The sequence below is a fragment of the Oreochromis aureus genome, linkage group 17 (genome assembly GCF_013358895.1).
Source record: "Oreochromis aureus strain Israel breed Guangdong linkage group 17, ZZ_aureus, whole genome shotgun sequence".
Classification (NCBI taxonomy): domain Eukaryota; kingdom Metazoa; phylum Chordata; class Actinopteri; order Cichliformes; family Cichlidae; genus Oreochromis; species Oreochromis aureus.
The window spans coordinates 20,288,765-20,313,993 of NC_052958.1; the positions used below are offsets into that span (position 1 = coordinate 20,288,765).

The window sequence follows — 25,229 nt, forward strand, 5'->3', positions numbered from 1 at the left end:
ATCAGTCGGAGCCCATATTACCAATAACTACCTCAATGCTGTTGGTCAGCAGGTGCTGGTGGAAACTGTGATAAAGGAAGAAAAAGAAGAGGAGAGGGATAGGCATATTAGGAGGCAGTGGGAGAGAAAGAAAGGCAGGAGAAGAAAGACACAATGAGTTTTAGAGGGAGGCAGGTAGAAAGGTGACGATACAAGGAGAAGAGGGAGTGAAGATAGATTTAAATGTCTGAGGGACAGCTCAGGCTGAGCTGTTTGGACGTGCAGAGGAGAGAGAATGGATATACTGGACAAAGATGGAGCTGCCAGACAGGAGGAACAGATGGGATCTAGTGGACGTAGCGAAGGAGAACATATATGCTGCATAGGATGTAAATGGGGGCAGATGATCCTCTGTGCAGAGGCCTGAAGGAAGGAGCTAAGAGAAAAAGAAGAAGACTTCTCAGTTTGTACGAGATGTTCTGATTGAACCTCTGTTCTAAGTGAAACCAGCAGGGTTACTTTCCACTTCTTTTTTTTGGATAATTTTATTTTAGATTTTCAGAATATTAAACAAAAACAAAAACAGACTGGCTCCGATGTGTTACAGAAAAAACAGTTAATTCAAATAAACATGCACATCACAAAACACCACAGGACAGAAATACCAAAAGGTGGGATAGATGAGAGTTTACAAATCTGTGTCCAGTTTAGCCCAGTCTGGCTTTCACAAAGTATTCCAGAAAGGGGTTCCAGACGTTCAGGGTTACTTTCCACTTTTAACAGACAAAAAAATGTGACTGCTGGAGGTCGGACATGCTGGCAGAGAAGCAAATGCAGCTCACACAAAGACCCAAATTTGAGTGCACGTCACAGATTTCCACACATAATTATCTTTTCTTTTAAGGACTCAGGATGCATTGCTCGCTTACGTTTAGGTTGCCACTTCTTTTAAGGCTCTGTTTTATTGGTTACCATGGTGATGTGTTCCCACTTTGTCTGGACAACTGCAGACAGGGAATAGTTTCCTGCTGAAATACATTAGAAACATTACAAATTCATGCTGATTTTCACTATAATAGGCCCATCACCAGCTGCGCCCATGAACACAAACAAATTCATGGCTTTTGCACAAAATGACAACAAAAGAAGGAAAAACAACCAAAGTAACACACAAAAAGACCACAGAGTCTCCTCTGCATTACTGTGAGTCAGTGTAACGGACTCTGAAATTATGGAAACATGAGGCTGGGGGGGTGTTCTTGTCTGCCTTTGGAAGAACCAGCCTCTGCTTCAGCTTGTCCTCGTTTCGGGTACAGCTGGAGCTTCTCCAGGCCTGGTTTTCAGGTTCAGGTTGGAGTCCGAGTGAAGGAAAAGGAAATGCTTGGTATCAGTGAGGGGTCCTCACAGAGGCGGGAGCGGAGTGGTGTGTGTGTGATGAGTCACAGATCAGTTGAGTGGGATGTTTACAAACCCCCAGGCGCTCTCTCTTTCTGTTGACACATAATGCAGCCTCTGACATATGCACGCTGTGATTCCAGCGCGTGTGTGCGTGTTTGCATACGAGTGTGTTAAAGCATTGACAGCGTTTGACAGTAATCTATGAAATGAGGCTGCAGCTGCATCTCAAGTACTCGCAGTCTTCTTCCGAAATCTCTCAGGAAATAATGATGATGCACTTTTTTTATTTCTTTAACTCGACGGAGAAGCAATGAAGAGGATCATTAATCCATTCACGCTTTCAGACTCATCAGCTTATCATCAGCCTTGGCTTGATGAAGATGAAAAATCCACGGAGGCTCACCTGAGTTCATCACTGTGTTCATGTCCTGCATGTTAATGAAGCTCCCAAGCTCAGGGTCCGACAGATGAAGCTCAGGCTGAAGCACCAAGAGCTGCAGTTTTGGTTTTGGTTTCGCCATAAACTGTAAATAAAAGATGACATCTGCCCCATGGACTCCACACACTAATTAACTTGTCAATTACTAAATGATACTAAATGAAGCCCCTCAGTCTATCCTCTCCTGTGTCTTTAAGAGCCTCCCTCCCTAAAAGTCCACTTTAGTCTGATTGATGAACTTCTGGAAGCTACTAGAAGAGCCACACCAAGGCCTTGAGACTGTATATAAAAGATGGGGATTTGGTGCATGAGTGCCAGTTTAGTGATGGTTTGATTTAAACCCCCCACTTCCTGTCACCTGTGGTTGATCCACCCATAGTCTGAGTGTCGTTCACCTCCTCTGATAGCTGTGAGACTTCGAGTTTGGACGCAAAATTATACTAAAAGAGTTCACTGATGTTTGCCTGTTTTATTGCTGTTTGTCCTCCTGGATACAAACCAAACCGGAGCAGCTCTGGGTTTAGTGGAATTTCTTTTGGGATATGTTCCTCTTATCGCTCAAACCTCATCCATATAAGTCTGCAATATTTAACTTTCCTAAGTTCCACATGTTCGAAGCACCTGGTTAGTCTGAAAAACAGCTCCAGCCAATCCTCTACCTAGACTCAGTTTTCAAATAATCATTATATACATTTAAATTACTATATAAACTCTCTGATGAAAAGGAGACGATGTTTTTGTCTTTTAAAAAAAGAAGTTATCAAGATTCATTATTTACCTTTGATCCAAGACAATCTTGGCATCAAAGCTGGATTTGTGGTTCCACTGGGGATTGAACTCAGGACCGTCTGCATGTAAAGCAGATGTGATGACCGCTACACCACAGAACCACACAGCCAGAGCAGGCTTAGCTCACATGGACTGCTCCGAATCAATAACGGCGACTAATTCAAATCTAAACCCCCTTTAAGTTGACGCGGTAACTCATGAATTACTTCATTAGCAAACAATACAAAACATCCAAACTCCATCAACTGCCTGAAAAGAAAATTTAAAGATGGAAATCTCCAAAACTCCAAGCAAGCCCCTGCTGAATCAAAACCCACACTGTCCCACCATGTACCCTGCTTTAATGTGTGCTTGACTCTAAGTCAGACCACAGTTTACTAAATGAACCTCATGCTGCACTGACTAAGACTTAAAACTGGCGACTGAGACTAAAAACTCATCATAGAAGTCTCCATTTCAAACAAAGTCTGAGGTTCTTATATAGCCCGTTTCCATTAGTACCTACTCAGATAAGCTTGATGTGACTCAGCGTTTCTCTTGTCGCCAGGTTTCAGCACTGGCAGTTTTGATTTTCAAGGAGTCGCTCTCATGACTCATTGAGTGAGCCCACTTATTAGCCAATCGGTGGCATTCACTCTGTTGATGTCACATTTTCAGATCACCTCAGATCACTTGGAACCCCGGGCGAGCAGGTACTTAAAAAGGTACCTGTTACCAGGTACTACCACCTAATGAAAAACCTTTAAACCGTATTGAGCTGTCACAAGACGATCCAAGTAGATGCTAATGAAAAAGGGCTAATAAATGTCTTCTTTGCAGCCAGAGAAGTCACCCCCTGTTGGTCATTAGAAACAATGCAGGTATGTTCTGAGAGCCAGTGAGTTGCAAAAATTTAGAACCTTTTGGCTCTTGAGGTTTTTTAAAACCCACCATAGGTCTGTTTGTGGGTTAAGGTTCAGGTTAACGCATTTATCTGTGATGGTTCAACCTTCAAATACAAAGCAATGAATTTCCCAGGCAGCTGTCCCTTTAATGGAGAGCAACATTTAGCCAAAACATGAAAACCGCTCAACCAGATGACCTCAAATTTGGCACAGAGCTCCCCGAAGCCCCCGGCAACACATGAGCTGAGTCTGAAGAATGAGCACGCACTGATTTCAGTAATTATGAATTACATGTTTATTCTGGGAGATCATCAAACTCATATATGAACTAAGTGTGAAGGACAAGGCCAGGCTCCATCTGCTGCTGCTGAAGATCATGTGAGATGGTCCAAAGCTACGGGGCATAGACTTAAATGGACCTGGTGGTGAGATCGGCTGTTATTGAGGTCAGGAGTTCACTGGATCTATTTTATGATGTCCTGGGAGTCCTTACAGGCTGAAAAAGGAGAGTATGAACATGTTTGAAGACACACTGACTGAGTGCAGATGACTCTGTAAACAATGTTCACCATAAATACTGCTTGCTGATAGTTTGTGAGTGCAGGTTTGGTGTGAGGGCTGTAAAGCTGCAGGATTCTCTCTGATGGGATCACACGAGTCCCCCCTGCTCTCTTCATATCGAGGTCAGTCTCTGCTTTTTGTCTTGTAGCCTGCAGAGACTCATTCTTCCGCTTCACTGCTCCTTTTCCTCCTCTTCCGCCTCCTCCTCCCTCTCTGCGCCGATCCACGGGGATGAAAGATGGCCGCTCGTCACATTGAAGGCTGTCAGTTAATCACCGCCCTTGTCAGACAGGCTGGCGTTGTTTTGACATACAGGGGATTTTCTTTTTTTTACTCCTTCCTGTCAGAGTCCACTGCAGATGTAGTCCCACCTGTCTCTGTGTTTAAACTGTTATTTCTGACATGAGGAGAAAAAGTACTCTCAGCTTTAACCACAGCTTTAACCACAGCTGCATATATTGTTCCACTGACCTGCTTGTTGAACATAAAAAATTCACATAGCAACATGTTAATGACTGAATGCTTAAAAACATTAAAAAAAAAAAAACAATGAAAAAACTCAGAAAAGAGTGTCTTTCGTCCTGTCTCTCTCCCCTCACCCTGAACTGGTCACAGCAGATGGCCGCACCTCCCCGAGCCTCGTTCTGCTGAAGGCTTCGTCCTGCTTAAAGGGAGTTCTTCTTTCTCACTGTCGCCAAGTGCTTGGTCATTGGGAGTTGACTCATTGATGGGTGTTCTCTGTATTATTGTAGGGTCTTTATCATACAATATAAAGCACCTTGAAGTCAACGTTCTTGTGATTAGGTACTTCTTCCTACTTCTTTTTTACACGTGTGAGGTTATTTATTGTGATTATGAATATGTTTTGTTTTGTTTGTGGTTTTGTCTTTTTTGATGTTTTATTTTAAAAAATATTCAAAATAAAGACATAATAATAATAATAATTCACATATTCTAACTTGTGGTATCAACAGCACCTCTTACCAGTCATGTTAATGCAGCTATAGCTTTAACAGTGTGGGAGAAAGGAGGTGTTGTTGATTTCTGTCCAGTGAGTCAGAAGCAGATCAAACATCCAGAACATCAGTGCTCGTTTCTGTTAATCCGATGTTAAACTCCTGTAGTTCATCCAAACTATGATGTCCGGTGACGCTCAGAGTTGGTTACTGACAAAGAAACGAGATGTTGGCTTCAGATCGTGACACTTGGAGTTGGTGTGACGTGGATAAAGTTGCAGTTTCTAACAGAGCTTACATGTTGTTTTTAATGTAGATCACCTTCATGTTGATGTCTCGGTACTCATAAAGCTATGAGGGATCAAACACCAAATTTCAATGCACTCTTCTGCCCTCTGAGGGTCTGTAACTCAGAAGATGTTCATAGTGTGAAGGTAAAGTTTGTCAAACCGTTTCAGGGAGGAGATAAGTTGACCCACAGAAACACCAGAGATCATGTCATAACCTGTTCAGGCAGGATAAAGATGGGTTCATGGGTCCTACAAAGATTCTTCTTTAAATCCAGACATTTTAAAAAGTGGAACTGTGTACATGTATAATTTTGATCTGGACTTTAAGAGCTACACATTTTTCAAAAATGAGATCTTCCATGTAGTGTTTATGTAGTCATTTTGTTCCTCTTCAGTGGGACAGGGCAATCGCACCCCTCAGTTACTCACTGTAGTCTCTGTTTATGAAATGATCATGGCCTGTAATGTTCTGATTGGTGTTTGTGGACTCATATTTATTTCCTCCAAGTTTTTCTTCTGTTCAGTCTCATATGTAGTCATTTGTGTATATGCACACAAAAATATTATTCTCTGTGTTTAGAGGGTGTAAACCTCCACATTTGGAGAGTGGAGGCGTTGGTGGCAGAACAAATATTCAGTCAGACAGATAATTACATGCAATTTATATTAATTTTAAAAGCTTTGAGTGTAAATGAATTATCAATTATAATTAAAAAAACCATTAGGTTTTTAGAAACGTTACAGTTTGGATTAAAACACCTCCTTTTTCTTTAAATGCTCGCATTTCTCGGTCGCCACGGTGACATGACTCTGCCTCTCTCGCTTCATTAACATGACATCACCTGCACCATGTTCTCCTTTCCTTTAAACTTTTAGTGGAATAGCCCTTTAATCCTCAGCTGGGAGGAGATGGGGTGAATTCCTTAGAGGCGAGTCGGGACAGGAACCAGATTTCAAATATCTGCGAGCAGCTATTATCTGTGTGTGGCTTCCTGTTAATACATCTGCAGGTTCACTGCTGCCCACATCTGTGGGCTTTATCACTTCATATTAAAGCTGAAGCTGGAAATCAAACACAGGGGTCATATTTATTTTATACCCTATGTAATAAAATTACTGCAGGAGGTTGGAAATGCTTTAAAAAGATCCCGCTGCTAGGACTGAGGCAGAAACCATCCCAAACATGTCCTGATATCAGGAGGCGTCACTCCCAGCAGTGCTCAGTGTACATTTATTTTAAGATGTTTGGGAGTCAAAGGTCAGAAATCTACACAAATCCAGAGAGGCAAATGCAAAAAACCAGCTGGCCATTTCATTTCAAGTGTGCTTTTTCAGTAAGTTGATAACAAGAAGTTTTTCCCGGATAATCATTCCAAATGTTTTAGTAAAAGTATAATAATATATTTTTTATATGAAGTTTAAAAAATTCATTCTTCATTCATTGATTTTTATTTTATTTTATTTTATTTTATTTTATTTTATTTTATTTTTTGATTTTGTGCTGTTCTGCATTTTGGTCTGTTGTTTGCAGATGTGCTATAAACTTAAAAATACAACTAGATCAGTCCGTTTTTTCACACTTGGCTGTCAGCCCTTGTGTTTATTTTTGATCATGGCCCACAAAACACCAGAACTGTATGTTAATACATCAGTTTGACATTTCTGTAGTGAGAATTAGTTTCTCACTATTCTCAGATCTCTGTAATACCGCCCTGTTAACATCTCCTGGTTAATGGCAACAAGAGGTTGAGACAGAAGTGGATAAATATCAACAGCTTATTTTAAAAATCACATATCGATTTATGTTTATGGACACCATGAAATTCAGACTAAACCATTATTTTCATAGTCATATTAAAACACACAGACTTTACTAAACAACCTCCATTTAAATTATGAGAAATAAATATTCTGTTAAAAAATAGATAAAAATAAAAAATAGATAACTGAAAACACTGAATAAATAAATCAGGTTTAACTGGAGACATGTTCTGATTTGAACAACTTAGCTTCAAAAAAGAATGCTCTGCACTGTTTCTTGGTCAAACAGGGAAGACCTTACCCGAGAAAGACGCAGGGTAAAGAATGCAAAGTCAAATTTTATTTCTAAAGCATTTTTTGAGATATATACGTATTACAGAGTGCTTCACAACAAAGAAGCAAAACATTAATTAAAGCATTAGTTACCCAAAAGCAATGGCAAATGTGTATTAATTGTTCAGCATTATTGGGGCCCTCACAGATATACGATAACATGTGCACTAATGATCCTCCATACCATCAAAGATGCTGGCTTTGAACTTTGGGCTTCAATTGCATTGCTTAAATAAACAAAACCCTTTCTGGAAAAACTGTGGTCTGGAAGGACGTAGTGTTCATGATCTAAAAGAAGAAGCCCAGATTCAGTCTTCGGAATATTTTCACTCTTCGAGCCCAGAGGAGCATTTCTGGGTCCTCTTTACAGAAAAAAACTCAACAGTTCCTCCATGGATTCAAAAGTCTTATCTGTTCTTGCCAAATTACTTGTTATTATGTGTATGTATAAATAACTACTGCAGTGTTCTGTGTATCAAACTAAAAAAAATCTCTTTGTCATGCTTTTGTTTCTCGTTGTTGCTGTTTTGCATGATTTTATGCTTTTTTAAATTTCCAGTAGAGGTTTTTTTTTTCAATATTTTTGTGTCCCTTTGGAGCCACTGTGTGCGTTTCAGTGGTCATATTGTATATTTCAGTGTTCTTGTTATTATTTGTTGTCGGTTTGTTTCTCTCTGTGCTTGTTTTTTTCCTTCCCTCTGTAATAGTTGTCATTTTTTCACTTTAACTTACATTTTTGCCTCTTTGTTCTAATTCTGCATCAGCATTGGTGTTATGGACAGCCCGGGGGTCCAGGCCCATTCACAAAGGTCACTGTGCCCCCTCAGCTGAATTCTGCTGACATACTTTTACAACTATAAGTAAAAGTAAGCCACACGACTTGGCAATGAAAATATTAAATACCAAGATCACCATCAAATTATTATTAGAATATATATTTTTGTGATGATTTTTCACTACTTGTGGCTTTTGTTGCTGTTGTATCGACTCGTAGCTCTTTTGCCTGTTTTTCTTTTGTTTACTTGTTTTTTCATCTTGTCATCATTTTGTCCATTGTTGCTGTTTTTCACCTCTTTGTGTACAGAATATGGACTCTGGACCATGTCCTGCTGGTTCTGGTTCAGTAGTCTCTCCACGCCTCTGCCTCTATGGATCTTCATCACTGTACAGGCTGACTGGCTGCTGGAGGAGGATGTCTGGCTGACAGTCTTATTGATTTCTTTCTGTCTCTTTACAGATTCTCTCTCTATCTCTGCTCTGAATGAATGAAGACAGAAGAACGGTGCGCCACTAGCAACGTGTCTGTAGGAACTAAACTATGAACCAGATACATTTGTCTTTAGAACCTTCAGTGGAACCTGGATACATTTCTAACAGTCTTTAGAACTCTCAGTGGAACCTGGATACATTTCTAACAGTCTTTAGAACTCTCAGTGGAACCTGGATACATTTGTAACAGTCTTTAGAACTCTCAGTGGAACCTGGATACATTTGTAACAGTCTTTAGAACCTTCAGTGGAGCCTGGTTACATTTGTAACAGTCTTTAGAACTCTCAGTGGAACCTGGATACATTTGTAATAGTCTTTAGAGCCTTCAGTGGAACCTGGATACATTTGTAACAGTCTTTAGAACTCTCAGTGGAACTTGGATACATTTGTAACAGTCTTTAGAACCTTCAGTGGAGCCTGGATACATTTGTAACAGTCTTTAGAACTCTCAGTGGAACCTGGATACATTTGTAACAGTCTTTAGAACTCTCAGTGGAACTTGGATACATTTGTAACAGTCTTCAGAACCCTCTGTAACATCAAAGCGTCAGTGCCTCGCGGGCTCCTTCACGGTCATCACGTCACCCACTCTCTTTCTTTTGACCATCTCTGTAAACGTCGCTCTCCCGCTCCCGTGAGACCACAGCGAGGCTCGCGGGGTAGAGTTACATATGGGGGGAGGGGGTAGAGAGACATAGACAAAGAGGAGGAGTGGGGAGAGAGAGAGAGGGAGGCTCGCGTGCCTGTGTGAGGTTGAAAAAGAGGGAGAGGTAGAGAGAGGTAGGCTCGTGCAGGGGGAGGTGGATCCCTGTGTAGTGGAGCAGCTTAAGCTAAAGCTAACTAGCCATGTTGCTGTCGCCGCTGCCGTTGCTGTTGCTCCTTCCGTTGCTGGTGGTGTGTGTCTGCTAGCGGCCGCCCTGGACTCCCTATCCGCCCTGAGGTGCATCATGCCCGGCTGGAAGAAAAACATCCCGGCCTGTCTCCAACCGGACCAGGAGGGAGGTACGACCAAACCGGCGACTATGTGTGTCTGTCTGTGTGTTTATGTGTGTGTGTATGTGTACACTAATTATCGCTCGTGCAATCTCTCGTGCAGCGTGGTTTGGCGCCGCTGGTGGAGCTCGCGCAGACGGTTGGTGTCTTTAAATTAGTGAAACTTGGTAACTGATACCCAGCGAGTGAGTGAGAGCGGCGCACGCGCGTGTACACATGCATGCGCGCGCGCGCGAGTGTGTGTGTTGTCTCGTGTTAATCTGACGCAAAGGCTGAGGTTACAGTGACGTTACGGTGATTTTTACGTTGATCAGCCGGTGACCGGTTACTAGCAGTGGGGCTGCTAACGGGCTAACCGCCGGATAAACCGAGCGGGATAAACGGCTGGTCAAGCGAGGGTCTGCCCTTGTATGAGTGTGCGCGCGGGCGGTGTTACTGTGAAATGTGTGACCTCAGTTTAGTTGGATGAATGTGGAAATGGAGGGCTTGACTACATGATGACAGGTGAGCCGTTTAAATGCCTGGCACACAGACCGGTGCTCGGTAAAATCGGTGACTAAGGCTTTCTGACAGCAGCCTGTAATGTCTCCATAACACCCCCCTCCATAACGCCACACATGGCTGAATGCTGTAGGGTGTTAAACCCACAGTGAGTGTGTGTATTTGGATGTTTTGTGGTGTTTGTTAAAGGGAGCCATTTATGCCTTTTGCATCATTCACGTTCAAAGTAAGCTTTAATAATCTAATTCTGTGCCTCTGTGTCCAAAATAAGCTGTTTTATTGCCACTCTGCTCTCTCTATAAGACCCTCCTCCCTTTCATCCAGTTGGCCAGCTTCTGGAAGCTTGGTGATGGGCAGCTCTGAGTTGTTGTGAGCTGCACTGACAGCTTGAAAAAGCAATTTATTAGTCAGTTATCGCTTTGGTAGGCGTGTAGGAAGTGTGTTCTTTAGGAGATGTGTTTCGTGCATGCTGGTCAAGACTCTTCTGAACCAAAATGACCAAGCTTTGTTTTGTCTTCGTACCCAAACCCCAATAAATAGCAAGACTGGGCCATCTTCACTATCCAACACAGGTCCTCCTAAATATAGTATAAACATGGATGCAACTTTCTTTTCAGACCCCACCAGGGGGCGACACCCTGGTTGCAAAAAGTCTGATATTTGAATAGAAGTCTATGGGAAAATTACCCTACTACTAACTGAATCCATGACTCCAGTTTTACTTAAAACATGAAGGTCATTTTGCGGGATGAGTTGCTGCCCAAAGTGGAGGACTTTAAGTACCTTGGGTGGTGTCTGTTGTGATGTGGATGCTGTACCTGTCTGTTGTGGTTAGTCTGATTGTAAAAGCAAAGTTCAGTCTACGTTCCTACCCTCACCTCTGGTCATTGAGGTCTGAGTAGTAACCGAACGAATGAGATCTAAGATACAAGGGGTAAAAATGAGCTTTCTACAAAGGGTGGCTGGGATCTCCATTCGAGGTAAGGGCGAGAAGTCATTTGGGAGGAGCATAGAGTTAATCTGCTACTCCTCCACAGGTGAGGTGGTTCAGGCATGTCCTCCTGGGACGACACCACAGAGGTAGATCCAGGACACGTTAGAAAGACTCATCTCTCAGCTGGTGTGGAAATGCTTTGGTGTTCTCTGGATGACCTGGAGGAGGTGGAGGAGTAGAATGCTGCGCCGTGACCCAGCCTTGAATAAGCAGTAGAAAATGGATGAAGTTAGTTTTGTAAATTCTGGTCATTCTAAGTGTTAGAAAGCAGGATAATTTGTGGTATGTTCACTGGACTTGTGATTGATTTCACGGTGTCTAGAATTTGCACACGTTCATTTTCATTTCCATTTCAAAAAGCAAGGTACAATTCTTTATTACTATGAACAGACAACTACTCATTCTTATAACATCTCTGATGGACAGAGTCTCCCACCCCATGCATGTAAATGTTGCTGAACTGCAGAGCTCCTTCAGTGAGAGATTACTGCATCCTAGATGCATGAAGGAGCACTACAACCTGGTTTGCCTCTTATCTGTAGTTATTTATATTTAATTTAATAGTTATTTATATTTAATTTAATAACTGTACAGTACTCTGTTTATAGTAACCATTGTCCATTGTAAATATGTAAGAAAAAATTGTGTATGTTTCTGTTCTGTGTCCTGTGTACTGTTTGTTTGTATATGTGTCTTTCTGGCTGCTGTTACAACCAAATTTCCCCTTGTGGGACAATTAAAGGATTATTCTATTTTATTCTATTCTTCTTTACTGTGAGAAGAGGCCAACTGGCTCAAGAAAAGATCTCTTTCTTCAACCTCAGTGGATAGTTTGACCTTCTTGGTAGAGTTAATAAGGGGAATAATAATAAAAAAAAAAAGTCAGATTATTTGGCAAAACCTACCACCTATTATTCTATTTTTCAGTGAGCGATCAACAAAGAATCTATAAGCAGCACTTTAAATGAACTGTTTGGGTAAAAAGATCAAAAAATCTTGTTCCAGTATCATGAATGTGGAGACATTGCTCGTTATCGTAGTCTTTGGTAAGATAAATTCAAATATCTTTGGGGTTTCATTTACTAAACAATCATTTGTTAATGAAAGTTAGTGTCAAAGGTTTTTTGGTTTTTTTTAAACTATACTGTGCTCTTCTGTGGTCTTGAAATCCACAAACCAAAGCAGCATGTAGAATGTATGTGGATATTTTCCACTCTTCAGTAAGTAGGTTGAACTCATGTTTATTTGGGCTTTTGTAAATTGGATTGAACATTTCACATGTCATATTGATTATAACGCAATTGGTTTTAAATATAATCCAGTATTTATTAGAAATGATCATTAGCTCTCTTTTGTTGTACATAAAACTTGAGTCAGAGGCATCCTATCATGACGATAAGCTGCAGTTTAATGAACCTGATTTTAAGAAGGTTTTGATTGACCACATGGCTGAGTTAGAATAGAAACAAACATGTCAACACTCACCTAAGGTGTACTCGCAGTAGTTTTTCTCCTTTTACACTTGGTGTCAGATTCAGTAAACCATTTTTAGCTCACTTTAAAAAAAAAACTATTCATGACCACTGCCACACATTCTCCACTCTACTTAAGAGGTGTGTTTTTATTCAGTCTCACTCACATTATTCCTGAAGAGACCTGAACAGACAGCTAAGTGTTTAACATTATCCAGATTTGTGGGTCATGAATGTAAGAGTTAACCTTTAACTGCTCCCAATAGGATCTCAGCTCTGTAGTGAACCTTTATGGGCTTTTAGCACTAAGAAGACCTACATGAATACCAATGGGTTATTTTAAAATTATACTTTAGAAATGGTGCAACAAACTGAAGATGCAATAATTCCTCTGTTGCCAACAATTTTGTCTCTTCATTCTAAATTTAGTAGATGAGCACCCAAATTCTAGGCAGCTGTTTAAGGTCTAACTTCCCCACAAAGGATGAATAAAGTTTATTGAACTATTGAATTCTGAAAATAGTGAAACCTGCGATTTGAGTGGGTGCCAATTAATCTCTTTCATAAATGAAACTATGAAATGTAAAAATATCCTATTTGGAAGGGGTCATGTCTTCACATGTCTTACTGATCCACCCACAGCGTACTAATTGACCTCTTATAAAATCTTTTCCTTTTTATTATTAATTACTTGGTTATAACTAGAGCTGGGCGATAAAACGATAACGATATAACGATATGTATTGCGAAATAACTTTTTCTCGATAGAAAAATTAAACTATTGCGATAGGCCTCATCTCTCTTGTCCTCTTAAAAAAAAAAAAAAAAAACAGCCAATCCAAATTAAGTAGCACAGAGCCGAACCAATCACAGCCGCAGAGTCACGTCACGTGACTTGTTACGTACAGCACAAGCGCCAAGGCGCACATGTGTATTTGTTTTTGCAGCCGTGCAGCCCGGGTAATGAAGGAAATGAGTTTGCCGACTAGAGAAAAATCAACCGAGAGCGTGAGCGAAGGTTACCGAAGAAAAAACAGATGATGGTTCCAATGCCGGAGAGCTTGTCGAACAGAAGGGCCATAGAAGTTCCGTAGTGTGAAGGTATTTCGGCTATTTCAAGTCTGACAAAAAACAGAGTAGCGCGCGCACTGTAAATTGTGCGAAAGCAAGTCTGGAAATACAATAAAGCGGTGCATGCTCAATCTCTGACTGAAAGCGCTAATTCGTCATTCGGCTTTTGTCAGACTAAAGTAACTGTTAAAACTGTTTGAAAAGCTAAGCAATACAACAAGGAGAGATTGAGAATTTCTTTTTAGTTCTCAGTTTATTTGATATTGACAAAAGTTAGTCAATTTTGTCTGTTCTTCTGTAAAACGACCTAAGATTTATTTTTAGAATTAATATTTTGTTTCTAAGTGGAATTGACAATTTAGTAGTCTGTTTTGTTTGTTCTATTTTGAAACTTAAACGCTTTAGCGGCTGCCTTTTGTGTAGTTTGCAATATTTGCCTTTATTTATCTGAAACTGAAGTCTCATGTTCCTTAAGTACATCTGCCCTGTTGAACTTATTATGGGAAATAAATATTTAAATCAAAACAAGCTGCTGATTATTTCACATTTTACTTGTGAGCAACGGCACATTTAAATCTTACAAATATAGTTATTTGGCTTATATCGTGATATATATCGTTATCGCCTGAAATGAAAAAAACATATCGTGATATGAAAAAATCTTATATCGCCCAGCTCTAGTTATAACAATGAATGATAATCCCAGGAACATCTTTTCTTTTAGTTTTCTGTCAAAATCCAATTTTGCATTCTGAAGCAGTTCACATTTATGTATTTAATTCAGTTAAACCAGGTTCTGCTTTTAAATTTATTTTAATAATAAAACCCTTTTTTTCTCGCATTGTAAAAACTTCTTTTCTCTCATGTTCTTGTTTTTCTGTCTGCAAAAAGTACTATATTAATATCGCTTGCTTATTGACTCATATTTGAGGCTTATTCATGATCATCCTTCAATTTCTTTCCAGATGGCCTAGATCAAAATAAAAGTTTAATTTATTAAAAAGAAATCCCAAACATTTGCTGATTTCAGCAAGAGAAATGTGAAACTATAACACTTTCTCTTTTTTATGTAACTGCAAATTAAATATTGTTGAGTGTCGTCAGCATATAAGTGGTATTAATGGAAAACCTCTCAGTAATTTGTCCCGAGTGTATCAGATATAAAATTAATAACGGTAGCCTCAGAATCGTGCCCTGGGGAACACCACGAAGATTTGAACCAGTAAGTGCTTCAAAAAGATGCCTGAAAAGTAAAAGGGCCCTTAAGTTGTCTGGCATGAATTCAGTAGCTATATAAATAAAATGTGATTTATTGATATATTTGAATAATTTCTCATGCACCCCCCTCCTCCCCAGACAAAACAAAACAAACACTTCTTGTAAAAAAAAAAAAAAAAAAATCAAAACCAATGTTTTCACAGTGTTCTTACATTTTACAGACAAAACAATGAACAAAAACATCATTAAACAAACTAACTGATAATGAAACCAATAATTATTCCTAGCTTTGGATGAGTATAAGTGACTGAAAAAGCCTCTACAATCTGAGCAGTTTGAGCCTCAGAGCCATTTTCCAAAGACGTTATGGTGCTGCTTTGGTGTTGTGTTGTAAACCTGTGTGTGGGGCTCCTGGAGAGATAATAATATAATCGTGTTTGTGTGTGTGTGTGTGTGTGTGTGTGTGTACAGCTTCCAGCTAAACTGGTCATAGTCCTTCACAGCGGGGATGCTGGGGAAAAAAGAACAAAACACCAAAATGTTAAACGCTAAGGCCCAAAAACAGCAGGACAAAAAAAATATCTCACAGCTGAAAGCAGCAGAATAAAAATAGACAACAGGTAAATAATACATAGACAGACCATGACAGAAACGCAGTGTACTACTATACTTACATGTTTATCTCTACTGCTTCATGTCACTACTCATCTCAAAGGGATTTGACTTTTAAAGAAAATGAGGAATTAAAGCTAAACACAGGAGTCAGGAGTAAAGCAGGAGCCCCGTGAGATAAAATGATGAAAAACTGAGCAGAAATTTGGGTTAATTAGTTAAATTTTCCCATGAGATTTTCTCTTAACTGAGCAGGGAAACCTAGAGTTAAATAAAAATAAATCTTATTTTCCCATGTTTAGGAAGCTCAGGCAGTGATTAGATGTGACAACAGCTGATTTGTAGGTGGAAAGACAGAAAAGCAAGAACATAAGTGAGCAAATTAACAGCTTAAATCACTGATATTTAATTTAAAATACTCTAAGAAGTCGCCCAAACTCCAAATGTAACCCCTGAAGTAAAATATGTGATCTTACTTGTTCTCATAAGTTTGTGACACACATTAATAGAGGTGAGAATCCTTAGACACCCCACGGTATGGTATTACCACAATATTTCAATTACAGTATCCTCCTGAGAACTGTTGAAACGAGTATATTTCAGTTTAACTTTTTTTTGGGATGTCCTGCCTTGTTGGAGTTAAAAGAGGCCACCCAAACACATAAGTTATCATTGGAAAGGCCAATTGGAAAGGATGTTCGCTACTGAGCACAGCGAGACTTGTCAGGGTAGCTCAAATAAGCTAAAAGTTATAGACCAAAAACAAATGTCATAAATGAATACAACATAAATCAATAGGCTGGTTCTGAGGAGGATATGATGTTATGGCATTTTTTAACTTTTTGCATTATGCTGAGTATTACAATAACATATATTATGATTTGTCAACATTTTTAACTGCAAATTATGTTAAAATATGTAAGTTACATTTTGTCAATAAGATGAAGTTATCTCGCTTTAATTTTTTTTTTCTGAAAAATGAAATTGTCAAGCATGCCAGTCGTCTCCTACCAGTCTGTGATTGAATGGGGTCAAGCTGGCAATTATATTAACCAACATTAACATTACATCAACCTGTTTCTGTTAATACTGTCATTAACTGTGATAAATCGCGTATCTTTTGGTGTCAACAATGACAGAAATACGTTTGCACTCAGCAACCCTCTCTTAGAGTAATTGTACTCAGAGTCAGACTGCAACTGTTTGCAGAAAGGTTGCCTCCTATTGTGTGACCTGATAGGACCAATCACTTGTGGTTGAGTGGTCGTGAGTGTGCAACACCCTCAAGCTATGAGCTGCCATTCAGTCCCCACAATTTGCAGAATAAACACAATACAATCACCAGGCGAGGAGGCTGCTGTCCTATTTTTACTCACATGACTGAGCCATTAGTTTGGTCTGAATTAGGAGGCATCTTTGTGTCCAGTCTGGTGCAAGTTTCCTCGGCTAATGTTAGCTCATGATGTTGACTAGATTGGTCCTCCCGTTCGCAGTATTCCCAGAGTATTTTAGGCTACGTCCACATGTACATGGGTATTTTTGTGCACAGAGATTTTCCGGTTTCGTTTTAAAAGAAAAAGAAAAAGAAAATCCTGTCCCTGCGTGCAGTTTTGAAAAAATATCTCCGTCCATGTGTGATTGCAAAAAACTAAGTCAAACGCTGTCAAGAACTTGCTAAAGCAACAGGTGTCGATATAATCCTAACCGTGTAGAAATGCTGGCCAATCAGAAGTCTAGAAGCCTAGGCAAGAAAGAGTAAACAAAGATGCCGCATAGAAGCAGTCTTTCTAAATGGAGAGACAGTAACTGCGTGTGTATATGTAAGCATGTAAAACCTGCAGATAGTAAGATTAACAGCAACATTATTTTGTCTATATCCGCCATTGTTGAAATTCATCAATAACGTGGCGCACAGCGTGACGTCATAAAAGGTTCACACCTTTGACGTTGCGGGACTAAATCTCAGTTTTCCTTGTCCACACATAAACGCAAAAACTGAGTTTTTGAAAATCTCCACCCTGGGAGGAGTTTTTAGGAGTTTAGTGATGAAAATGCCATTTAAGTGTGGATGAAAGGCCCAAATGCATAGAAAAAGCTGCGTTTTCAACAAATACCCATGTACGTGTGGACTTAGCCTTAGTTTATTTAATAAAATATCAGTATTTAGTGTACCTGGTGATGGGCTCCAGCTCGCCTTGGAACAGTTCGCAGCCGAGTGTGAAGCGTTGGGAATGAGAATCAGCACTCCAAATCTGAGGCCATGGTCCTCAGCCGGAAAAGGGTGAAGTGCCCACTCCGGGTCAGGGACGAGACCCTGCCCCAAGTGGAGGAGTTTAAGTATCTCGGTCTTGTTCACGAGTGATGGGAGAAGGGAGCGGGAGATCGTAAGATGGATTGGTGCAGCGGCTGCAGTGGCGGAAATGGGTTTCCTCTGAAGGGTGGCTGGCCTCTCCCTTAGAGATAGGGTGAGATGTTCGGCCATTCGGAAGGGGCTCGGAGTAGAGCCGCTGCTCCTCCACATCGAAAGGAGCCAGTTGAGGTGGTTCGGGCATCTGACAAGGATGCCCCCTGGGCGCCTCCTGGGCGAGGTTTTCTGGGCATGTCCCACCGGGAGGAGGCCACCCGGCAGACCCAGGACACGCTGGAGAGATTATATCTCTCGGCTGGCCTGGGAACGCCTTGGTGTTTCCCCGGATAAGCTGAAGGAGGTGGCTGGGGAGAGGGAGGTCTGGGCTTCTCTGCTTGGGCTGCTGCCCCTGCGACCCGGCCCCGGATAAGCGGAAGAAAATGGATGGATGGATATTTAGTGTACCTGTATTGATACAATATCACTACAGAAAATATTGTGATACTCTGCTGTATTGATTTTTGCTTCCCACCCCTACACGGGCTCATAAGATTTGGGACAGTAACGTATTTTGTGCAGTTTTGACTCTGTACAGCAGCACAGTGGATTTTAAAGCAAACAACAAAAGTGTTGCATCAGGTCTTCAGAATTTAGACATTTTCATACACTACCCCATTTTCAGAGGTCCAGAGGTAATTGTAAAACCAAATATAATTTTCATTTTAATAATTGTTTTTGATACTTGGGATAATAATCATTTGCAGTGAATGACTGTCTGAAGCCGAGTATCCATGGACGTCGTCAAATGAAAAACCTCCCTCGAGATTCTCAGCAACCGTCAGTCCAGTTTGATTGAAATTATTTTTTCATTTTCTTCCAATTTTTTTTTTTCTCGAATACTGCAGTTTGATCTGCTACCATTAGACCTGTCTGTGTTTCTGATTGGTCAACTTCTGGCAGCATTGTCTCTTTCAAGCTGGATTGGGAAACCTTAGGCATTAAGCCAGAGAGGGAAATCATATCCTGGGTATGTTGAACTTGCATCTCGGGACAGAGCCCTGGAGAAGAGGTGGAAAATCGATACATGGATGGTTATGTCAACATCTCTTAGACCTCTAATTGCTGTCACAAATCCATTTATATCACATTCTTTCAGTGTCTCTTACAGATTTGTAGTTTCATTTATATCAAGGTGTAATTTTCTTTAACCTCTTCTCATCTCATGTTTTGTTAGTATTTAACATGTGAGGGATCAGATATGTTTAAAGTTCAGTGTTTTACTCTAGAATTTGGTGCAAAGTGACGTCCGAAGTACTGGAAATTAATGATGAGACGATTACAGTCGCTGCCTTGTACGAGTTTGACATGATTATGATTACACCTTTTCTTTTTTTTTCTTTTTTTAAGCGCACCTGGTGCCATTAAAAGCAGCTGTATTAGACCTTCCTGATTAAATGTGGTGGATCTAAAGGAAGCTATCCCAGGATTATATTTTATGAAAATGTGGCGATTTTCAGGGAAGTTCTGCAGAATCTTTCTCTGTGATTTCTAAGCGGCTTTCTGCTCGTCTGTTCCTGTAATCTTGCAAAGTTTCAAATCCCTGCTAGAGACCTCAGGGGAATATTTAACCCCAGCTTCCCTCTGTAAGGTTAATCCCATCCAAATGGGGCTTTAGCTCGTGTGTGCGTGCACTCTGTTAACTTTTACGAGGTGAAAAGGCTCTTCAGACTGTTTTTATGTCTCCTCTTTCACGTTTAACTGTGGTGGATTTAGTAAATGATTATTTCCTGGCTTCACTGACTAAGCTGATGCCGACCTGTGGAGGAGAACACGGATGCTGCAGGCAGCTTTTTGCAGCACGCAGGCGGTGACGGCGTCAGGTGCGTGACCCCGATTTCTTACCTGGCAGGTCCAGAAGGGTCCAGCACCTGTGTGCCTGCAGGCCGCTCTGAAAGTCTGATCCGTGGCCAGATTTGATGTGCTGCTCAACAGGAGCATCTAGCTCACAGATGTCCTCATAAACACCGAGTCCAGACTACAGCCGCCGGCATACAGACAGTGATTTATGGAGGACAGATGCTGCCAAAATATAAATAAATAAATAAATAAATAAATAAATAAATAAATGTCTCAGATGATTCATGTGTTATGAAATATTTTTTTTCCTAAATAGTTTTCCAATTATATCAGAATCAGAATCAGAATACTTTATTGATCCCTAGGGAAAATTATTTTTCGTTACAGTGCTCGATTATAAAGACATATTTATTTGACATTCTTTTTTCTATTTTATTTCTTTGGTTTCCCTTTTTATTGCTTTCTTTAATATATTCATTAGTTAATTTATTTTAATAAAGGTTTAGATTTTATTTATTTACTCTTATTAAGTTTTATATTATAGAGTTTCCTAAAATATCTTTTATTTAATTTTTATGGGTTTTTTTGTTTTGTTTTTTTAACATTTAATTTTATTCATTTGTTTTGGCATTTACAGCCCTCCATAGCTTTAACCTTACAGCTGCAGTTGTTAAACCAGTCTTAAGTAAATGAGATAATTAATGCGGTTATTCCAAATACAGGCTGGAAAATGCAGTTTGTGTAGTTGTTTATTTACTTATTGAGATCTTTTGGTGAAAAATGACCCAAACAGTCAACCGTCTTCTCAGTTTGGATCACAGATGAGTCATCGAAGATTACATTTTATTTTTGTTTGAAAAGATCCTCGGTGACTATGATAAGGTGATTGTAAAGTCGGAGATGTGTCACAACATGGAAACATTAAATACATTTTGTGGCAGTCAGGCTGTGTTGTCGATTTTTAGCTTCCCTTTTGGCGCTGAAGGTCATGTGACACAACTGGAGCAGCAGCTGAACGACCGTCAGATCGACTTGTTTCTTTAAAAATATTAAACGGGTTTTAAAGTGTCTCTTTCCCTAAAAAGATGAGAAAATCTTTGAGCAGTCACACATAGAAGGGTGTTATGATTAGGCTGTGTCTGTGTGTGTGTGTGTCTGTGCAAGTGCGCGATAATGAGTGTGTGTCACAGCATGACATCATCCCACCGTTTTAAGCTTTTCGGCTAAGAAGCAGAGAAAATGGCTTTAACACAAATACACACACAGTGAAACACACACACACACTGTCGCAAAATCGTTTTCTATACTGCGACAGACTCACACACACACACACACACACACACACACACACACACACACACACACACACACACTAAAATACACACTGTGTCCTTTAAGAGGTGCTGATGTCAGAACTCCGCTCATCTTTGTCCTCAGGATTACTGAAGCAGACCTGAATCTGTGTGTGTGTTTGTACTTGACACCAGTATTGTGAGGACATTTGGAGTTATGAGGACATATTGCCTGGCTCCTCAATTAGAAAATGTGCTTCTGTGTGTGTGTGTGTGTGTGTGTGTGTGTGTGTGTGTGTGTGTGTGTGTGTGTGTGTGTGTGTGTGTGTGTGTTTACATCCATATTTCTCAGCTTAATGTATTATTCGTATCGTCTCTGACAGATTTTTACCAAGACACACAGACACACCACGACTCTGTTGAACAAACTGCTGACTCTGTGTGTGTGTCATCTCCTGACTTTTTCATCCATTTAAATGTGTGTGAGTGTGCATGTTGTTAAGGTGTGTGCAAATATTGTGTAATCGTCTACATGACCAAAAGTAAGTGGACCTGTGGTGATTTTAAAGCCAAATGTTGAACCTGGCTGAAGGATTCACTTACAAACGAACACAGAAATGTTGAGGTCACTAAGAGTCTTATATGCTAAATAAAAATGAAAATAAAAGTAGGTGATTTATTTTGTTGTTGCCTGTTTGTGATATACATGAGCAGTCTCTCACCCACCTGGAACGAAAGCTTAGGGTCGACTAAGCCGTATCTTGTCTGGACCCAGGAAGTTCTGGAGCATATTACAGAAAAGAGAGTTTAGCTTGGGACCTGGATTCAGGCCTCTAATTCACATGATGGATACACGGGATTTATGTTTTTGTGTTCAAGTGCACGTTGGTGCCTCGTTCTTGGGTATTCCTTTAAGTCCTCTTTAATTTGGCCCTTCACCCAGGACCAGTTTAGCTTGGGAAGCCCTACTGGGGTAAGTTGCTTGCTACACCATAGATCGCCCATGATCAACCTCTCCGAGGCAGCAATTTCAGAAGTGACAGTATTCATATTACTGGTCGATATTTGTTCCTACCATCACCTGTGGTCTTGAGCTGTCGGTACTAACTGAATGAAATAAAGCAGGGGTGTCGAACTCCAGGCCTCGAGGGCCTTTGTCCTGCAGGTTTTAGATCTCACCCTGTTTCAACACAGCTGAATCAAAAGATTAGTTCATTACCAGGCCACTGGAGAACTTCAAGACATGCTGAGGAGGAAATTTAGCCATTTAAATCCGCTGCGTTGGATCAGGGACACATCTAAAACCTGCAGGACACCGGCCCCCGAGGCCTGGAGTTCGACACCTGTGTTTTATAGCAACTTCACTCCCACCAGACCCTTTATTTCATAGGTGTCGAACTCCAGGCCTCGGGGCCGGTGTCCTGCAGGTTTTAGATGTGTTTTAAATGGCTAAATTACCTCCTCAACATGTTTTGAAGTTCTCCATAGGCCTGGTAATGAACTAATCATTTGATTCAGGTGTGTTGACCCAGGGTGATATCTAAAACCAGCAGGACACCGGCCCTCAAGGTCTGGAGTTCGACACCCCTGCTATAAAGGGTGTCTGGGCTCCACCTCAGAGTAAAGTCTTTGGTCCTCTTGGTCAAAAGGAACCATGATCCATAGCAGAATAAGCAGTAGATGATTAGCTTTAGATTTAGATCTGTTAGATCTATAGTCAACAGAAAATTGTAATTTAAAAAAAGAAAACTTTTCACTTCAACCAAATTTAGACATGTGGAAGAATTCTTTAAAGGTTAACTACTGGCTGACTCTTTTCTGGCTGGTTGTTCAGAAAAGTTCTGTGTATGCATTAACCCATATTAACACTTGCTGACAGTTCACTTCTGTAATCTCCAGACCTATGTGGCCTATTTCTTTGATATTTCATCATAAATGAAGTAGGTCAAAGCTCCAGAGTTGCATTTGAAAGTTGAGGCTGTGGAGCCAAAACACATTCAAAGAGTCTCTCAGTGCAAGTCAGAAATACCCTCATTAAGGTCATTGGAGACGTACCAGGAAAGCAAACCCAAATCAAGGGTTTGGTATATTTTTGGTAAAAGGATGAACTGTTGCCATCAACAAAACAAAAAAGCTGCAGGGGATGACCACAGAATTATTTCCATGATTAACAAAACCTTCAGAACACCAAGCCAAATGTAGAGCATTGACCAGGAAGTAGACAGTTTATTATTGAGACTTTACAGCAGACGGTAGGGTTTGGCACAAGGTGATTGGAGGTCCACAGAAAGCAGCCATTAGGTATGATCTGTGTATCCTTTAAATGGTAAAAAAGGATCCCCTTCAGAACATCCAGCAAAGCGCAGAACACAATACCCAAGCCTAAAAGTGATCACAGAAAGCAGCCGTAGGGGATGATCTGTGGATCCTTTCAAGAGTAAAAAGGGTTCCCCTTCAAGGTGCAGAAATCAATCATTAATGTGAAATAAAACTTTATGACACACCTAAATTAAAAAAAAAAAAAAAAGAACAACTCAAGAGTGCTTTTCTTTGGAAAACCAGCATCTGCATCTAATAAGAGGAAACAAGTATGGAGAAGGGGGCAGTGTAGGCATGTATAGACTGCCAATGTGCTGTTTATTGATTCTGGAAAATTCAGTAATGGCTGACTCAATCACCTGACCTCCAACCATTGAGCTGCATTTCACAGCCGAACATAAAATCAGAGAATTAGCAACGAAGCTTTAAAAACGTTTCATTCGTGGACTTCCAGAAGGAAAGAGACTCATGATGAGAATCTGCTTTACTGCCCTTCATCTGTTATATCCTGACACTCACACACACACACACACACACTCACACTCTCTCACTCACACACACACACACACACACACACACACACACACACACACACACACACACACACACACACACACACACACACACACACACATACACAGAGCCTTGGGCAGCATCCAGGTGGACGGCCGAGCTGCTGGCATCACATACACTCACTCATTTTCTACTTGAATAAGCCCAGCATGGACACACTAACACACACGCTTATTAACACACACACACACACACACACACACACACACACACACACACACACACACTCGTATGTGTTGTGTCTTAGGGTGTCTCTGATGGTCCAGCAGTCAGTCTGACACTGAAACCTGCAGAGACGGGAAGAGAGGAGAGTATTTCCACTGTTTTCTCTGATCTGTTTTATCCATTATTGTGCATGTGTGTGTGTGTGTGTGTGTGTTTGCCAGCTGCAGCCGCCTGATAACTGTCTTTGTCCCTCTTTCTCTCTGAGGTTCAGCACTAGAAAATAAAACATTAGCACTACTGTGCAGCCTGTCCTCGGTCCACCTTAAACCCACACCACATTCAGATTAACCATCATACAGAAACCAGCCACAGCCCCACAGTCAACATAGTGTCAGATTACTGTGAAATGTAGTCAGATACTGAGGCCAGGTAACATAGGAATGCCATCTTTGTTCATTCACCATATTCTACCTTCAGGAAGCGGTTGCTGCGGAGTTTTTTATTTGTGAGACATTTTTCTAATTAGCTCTCTTCTGATAAAGACGCCGTTAAATTAATTAATAAAGGATTTCTCTGAACTTTCTCCGTGTTCACCAGTTTTTAAACTAGCTCAGCGCATCTCCCAGCCAGCTGCAACTCAGGCTCCATGGTTACATCATGAGTAAAAGCCTATCAGGGCTGAGCCCAGAGAAGTACGCCTGCTATCTTCAGTAAGGTAAATGGTAAATGGCCTGTATTTGTATAGCGCTTTACTAGTCCCTAAGGACCCCAAAGCGCTTTACACACCCAGTCATCCACCCATTCACACACACATTCACACACTGGTGATGGCAAGCTACATTGTAGCCACAGCTACAAGGTAAAGAAGCAGATAAACATCAGTTTCATTTCATTGGTGACAAGCATGCAGAACTTCCCTGTTAAACTTAGAAATATATATACATATATATTTGGTTAATGCTATGCTAAAGCTAACAGGCTCACATCAAGGTGACTCAGGTGGCAGAAACTTTAACTGCTCATCTTTACCATGTGAATGTGTGTGTTTAGCAGACACTCCTGCAAATATTAACAAGAAGCTCTCGGCACAAATAACCATAAAGGGTCACAGCGGCTAAGGCTGCTACAACAGCAAAAGGGCAATGCTGTGCTAGCA

The 25,229-nt window shown here is 40.6% G+C and overlaps 1 protein-coding gene and 1 non-coding gene across 2 annotated transcripts in view; one reads left to right on the plus strand and one right to left on the minus strand.

The window, feature by feature from the left end:
• Nucleotides 1-2,633: 2,633 nt before the first annotated feature.
• Nucleotides 2,634-2,706, minus strand: trnav-uac. Its single transcript has one exon. It is a non-coding gene; the product is annotated as a tRNA-Val (tRNA).
• Nucleotides 2,707-7,508: 4,802 nt separating this feature from the next.
• grip1 (glutamate receptor interacting protein 1) overlaps nt 7,509-25,229 on the plus strand; it is an 80,868-nt gene continuing 63,147 nt past the window's right edge. Inside the window, exon 1 of the mRNA XM_039601258.1 lies at nt 7,509-9,661. Within this exon, the coding sequence (XP_039457192.1) occupies nt 9,607-9,661 (55 nt within the window). The 5' untranslated portion in view covers nt 7,509-9,606. The remainder of the gene's footprint in view (nt 9,662-25,229) is intronic.